Source organism: Akebia trifoliata, chromosome 2 (assembly GCF_017979445.1).
Source record: "Akebia trifoliata isolate Shusen 1 chromosome 2, ASM1797944v1, whole genome shotgun sequence".
NCBI lineage: Eukaryota > Viridiplantae > Streptophyta > Magnoliopsida > Ranunculales > Lardizabalaceae > Akebia > Akebia trifoliata.
Genome location: NC_141376.1, coordinates 24,625,798 through 24,627,553, shown reverse-complemented (window position 1 = coordinate 24,627,553; position 1,756 = coordinate 24,625,798). Strand labels below are relative to the sequence as shown.

The following is a 1,756-nucleotide window of genomic DNA, read 5'->3' as shown; positions in this document are numbered from 1 at the left end:
CACGGCTCAGCGAAGCCCACGTAAAACATCTTGCATTTGAATGCATGGTTTTGATGAAATCAAAGATAAATCTTAGAATCGGTCTCGTCATGTATATAGCTGCGCTGGAGAACAATTCCATGAATAGATAGCCGTCTATATTGAATAAACGTTACAACGTGTTGAACAACAATGCCCAATATATATAATGAACGAATCACACCCACCCATTCATTCATTCCTTTAAACATCTTTTGATCTCTCTCTCTCTCTCTCTCACTGACACACCCACACAACTGGCACTTATGATGATGAGTCCAATCAAATTTTCTAGTGTTTCCCTTGCTAGTTTTGTTGGTATGATGCTGTTGCTGGTAATGAACATGCCATGTGAAGCACAATTATCCTCTACCTTTTACGATACTAGTTGCCCAGATGCACTCACTACCATCCGAGCTGCGGTTAGGACAGCAATCTCACGTGAGCGACGCATGGCAGCATCTCTTATTCGCCTTCATTTCCACGACTGTTTTGTTCAGGTACTATTAGTAGTAATTTTGTTTCTTCAAAACCAAAATGATTGTTTTGAGGAAGATTATGTTCTAAATCTTGGATATCCTTGTCTTGTAGGGTTGTGATGCATCGCTCTTGCTTGATGATTCTCCTTCTTTCACTGGTGAGAAGGGTGTCCTTCAGAATAACAGATCTGTGAGAGGTTTCGAAGTCATTGATGATGTAAAATCTAGAGTGGAGAATGTTTGTCCAGGATTGGTATCTTGCGCCGATATACTTGCTGTTGCAGCAAGAGACGCTTCTGTTGCTGTGGGTGGACCAACATGGACAGTCAAGCTTGGAAGAAGAGATTCAACTTCTGCAAGTAAAACCCAAGCAGAAACAGATCTTCCATTTTCTACAAACAGCCTCGCTCAACTCCTAGACACGTTCAGACGTAAGGGTCTCAATGAAAGAGATATGGTAGCACTCTCAGGTTAGAACACGCTTTTCACAATTCTTCCTCACATGAACACAAGTGCAAATTTGATTTATATATATAGAACTTTGTATCAAACTATAAATTAAATATGTGTCAATTTAAACTGTTTAAGCTCGATCAAAGTGGAATCCTCCCCATAGACTAAAAATCAATTTTCCTAATATATTGTATCGTCTAGAATCTGTTAGTGGTATTTTATGATTATTCTTCTTGTATATATTTTGCTAATTAAACTTGAACTTATACTGATACCTACAAAAATGACAGGCGCACATACGATAGGTCAAGCAGCGTGTGTCACTTTCCGTGGCAGGTTATACAACAATGACACCAACATTGATGCTGGCTTCCGGAGCACCCGTAGACGTAATTGTCCTGCCAGCGGAGGGAATGGAAATTTGGCTCCTCTTGATTTAGTGACTCCAAACTCTTTTGACAACAACTACTACAAGAATCTAGTTCAAAGAAAGGGCCTCCTTCATTCAGACCAAGTTCTCTTTAATGGTGGATCAACTGACAGCTTGGTTAATGAGTATAGTAGAAACCGTGATGCTTTCTACTCAGATTTTGCTATTAGTATGGTAAAGATGGGAGATATCGATCCTCTAACCGGACAATCTGGTCAGATAAGGAGGATATGTAGTGTTCCCAACTGAAGAATGTCCCAATTTTCCATACAAAAGTATTTGTTATTTATTACTTTTAATAAGTGTCGTAGTATTGTGAGTTTATCTGGAAGTCACATGAGCTTAGCAACACCACAGTAGAATTTTTTTCTAATGT

At 39.2% G+C, this 1,756-nt stretch overlaps 1 protein-coding gene across 1 annotated transcript; it reads left to right on the top strand.

The window, feature by feature from the left end:
• The first annotated feature begins 235 nt into the window (after positions 1-235).
• LOC147409959 (lignin-forming anionic peroxidase-like) lies at positions 236-1,756 on the top strand. Its single transcript, XM_086460101.1, has 3 exons — positions 236-518; positions 610-967; positions 1,241-1,756. The coding sequence occupies exons 1-3, from the start codon at positions 285-287 to the stop codon at positions 1,627-1,629; spliced, it is 981 nt and encodes a 326-aa protein (XP_086316227.1). The 5' UTR covers positions 236-284; the 3' UTR covers positions 1,630-1,756.